This window comes from Sinocyclocheilus anshuiensis, unplaced genomic scaffold, assembly GCF_001515605.1.
Source record: "Sinocyclocheilus anshuiensis isolate Anshui unplaced genomic scaffold, SAMN03320099.WGS_v1.1 scaffold241, whole genome shotgun sequence".
In the NCBI taxonomy this organism is placed as follows: Eukaryota; Metazoa; Chordata; class Actinopteri; order Cypriniformes; family Cyprinidae; genus Sinocyclocheilus; species Sinocyclocheilus anshuiensis.
Window position 1 is genome coordinate 67,500 of NW_015540865.1, and position 2,026 is coordinate 69,525.

Below are 2,026 nucleotides of genomic sequence, written 5' to 3' on the forward strand. Positions count from 1 at the left end.
TCACGTGACACTGAAGACTGGAGTAATGATGCTGAAAATACAGCTGCGCATCACAGAAATACATTACAGTTTAACAGATATTCACATAGAAAACAGCTGTTTTACATTGTAATAATATTTCACTGTTTTTACTGTATTTTTGATCAAATAAACACAGCCTTGCTGAGCACAAGAGACTCTTTCAAAAACATTTTAAAAATCAATAGTGATTCCAAACTTTAGATTTGGTCTCATCATTCAAAAATCTTTCTGGAATTCGTTACATATATAAATAAAACATTCTGGTGCTTGTTTTGCCCAGGGAATCAATGCATGAACTGATTAAATGTATATCTTCAAAGCAATGCAAGTCACTTTGCACGAGATGGAAAGTTGGAAAGGCGACTCACGATCATCGGCTTGAACACGTTGAGCTCAAAGTGTCCGTTGCTTCCTCCGACAGTAACAGCCACGTGGTTTCCCATCACCTGAGCTGCTACCATAGTCATGGCCTCACACTGCGTGGGGTTCACCTTCCCTGAGACACACACACACACACTTGAGAATAACACACACACTTCTGTGGTTCTACAGGCACTCTAAAGCACTGAGCAGATCTTTAATGCTGTGTGAGTGAGTGTGTGTGTGTGTGTGTGAGAGAGTGAGTGTGTGTGAGAGTGTGTGTGTGTGTGTGAGTGTGTGTGTGTATATGAGTGAGTGTGTGAGTGTGTATGAGTGTGTGTGTGTGAGTGTGTATGAGTGTGTGTATGTGTATGAGTGAGTGTGTGTGTGTGTGTGTGTGAGAGTGTGTGCGTATAAGTGTGTGTGAGTGTGTGTGTGTGAGTGTGAGTGTGTGTGTGTGTGTGTGTGTGTGTGAGTGTGTATATGAGTGAGTGTGTATGAGTGTGTGTGTGAGTCTGTATGAGTGTGTGTATGTGTATGAGTGTGTGTGTGTGTGTGTGTGTGTGTGTGTGTGTGTGTGTATGAGTGTGTGTGAGGTGTGTGTGTGTGTGTGTGTGTGTGTGTGAGAGAGAGTGTGTGTCTGTGTGTCTGTGTGAGTGAGTGTGTGTATGAGTGTGTGTGTGTGTGTGTGTATGAGTGTTGCATTTTTCAGAGGTCGAGGACATCAAAGCCCCAAAAATAGACCAGAAACTGAAGCCTGGAGCTAAAGGTCAGAGGTGAACCTGCAGCACGCCTCTCTATGTGTATTATATGTGCATCACATATTAATTTCTCTAAATACAAATCGTCTACATTCATATTATCCACTGCACAGCTACAAGCTGCATCCCGAACAGCTTCCTGCGAGCCTCAGGCAGTGATTGGCCGGCGGGCGCGTCACTCACCGGGCATGATGCTGGAGCCGGGCTCGTTCTCAGGCAGGATCAGCTCTCCGAGACCCGAGCGAGGTCCGGATCCCAGGAAGCGGATGTCGTTGGCGATCTTCATCATGCTGACGGAGACGGTGTTCAGAGCGCCGCTCAACTCCACCAGTGCATCGTGGGCCGCCAGAGCCTCGAACTTATTAGCCGCCGTGATGAACGGAAGACCTGCAGACGAGGAAGCAGAATGAACACAAAGCCTTACGCGATCACTGGACCCCGAGGAAAACACATCTGTGTGGAAACGCTGATCCTTCAATCTCTTCAGACTGTCAGACACAGAACTCCCTGAACTCAAGCATGAGTTCAATGTGTATGAACGTGAAGAACAAACTTGAGTCTGTTCCTCACATAAAGCATCATATGAAGTGGTATGAGTGTGTGTGTGTATGAGTGTGTGTGTGTGTTGTGTATGAGTGTGTGTGTTGTGTATGAGTGTGTGTGTGTGTTACCTGTGAGCGCAGCCACTTTATCTGCTACTTTCTCAGCGAAGCCGATGCGTGTGTTGAGTCCGGTGCCGACCGCAGTGCCGCCCGCTGCCAGCTCATACACACGAGGCATGGCTGCTTTCACTCGCTCGATGCTGTACTTCACCTGCTGGACATATCCACCAAACTCCTGCACACACACACACACACACACACAAACACACACACACACACACA

The 2,026-nt window shown here is 46.9% G+C and overlaps 1 protein-coding gene across 1 annotated transcript in view; it reads right to left on the reverse strand.

Annotated features, from left to right (window-relative positions):
• The window catches only part of LOC107688033 (fumarate hydratase, mitochondrial), a 9,691-nt gene that overhangs the window by 3,697 nt on the left and 3,968 nt on the right, over nucleotides 1-2,026 (reverse strand). The window contains exons 6-8 of the mRNA XM_016485572.1: nucleotides 1,814-1,979; nucleotides 1,326-1,529; nucleotides 390-517 (exon numbers count right to left, since the gene is read on the reverse strand). Coding sequence (XP_016341058.1) covers nucleotides 390-517; nucleotides 1,326-1,529; nucleotides 1,814-1,979 — 498 coding nt within the window. The remainder of the gene's footprint in view (nucleotides 1-389; nucleotides 518-1,325; nucleotides 1,530-1,813; nucleotides 1,980-2,026) is intronic.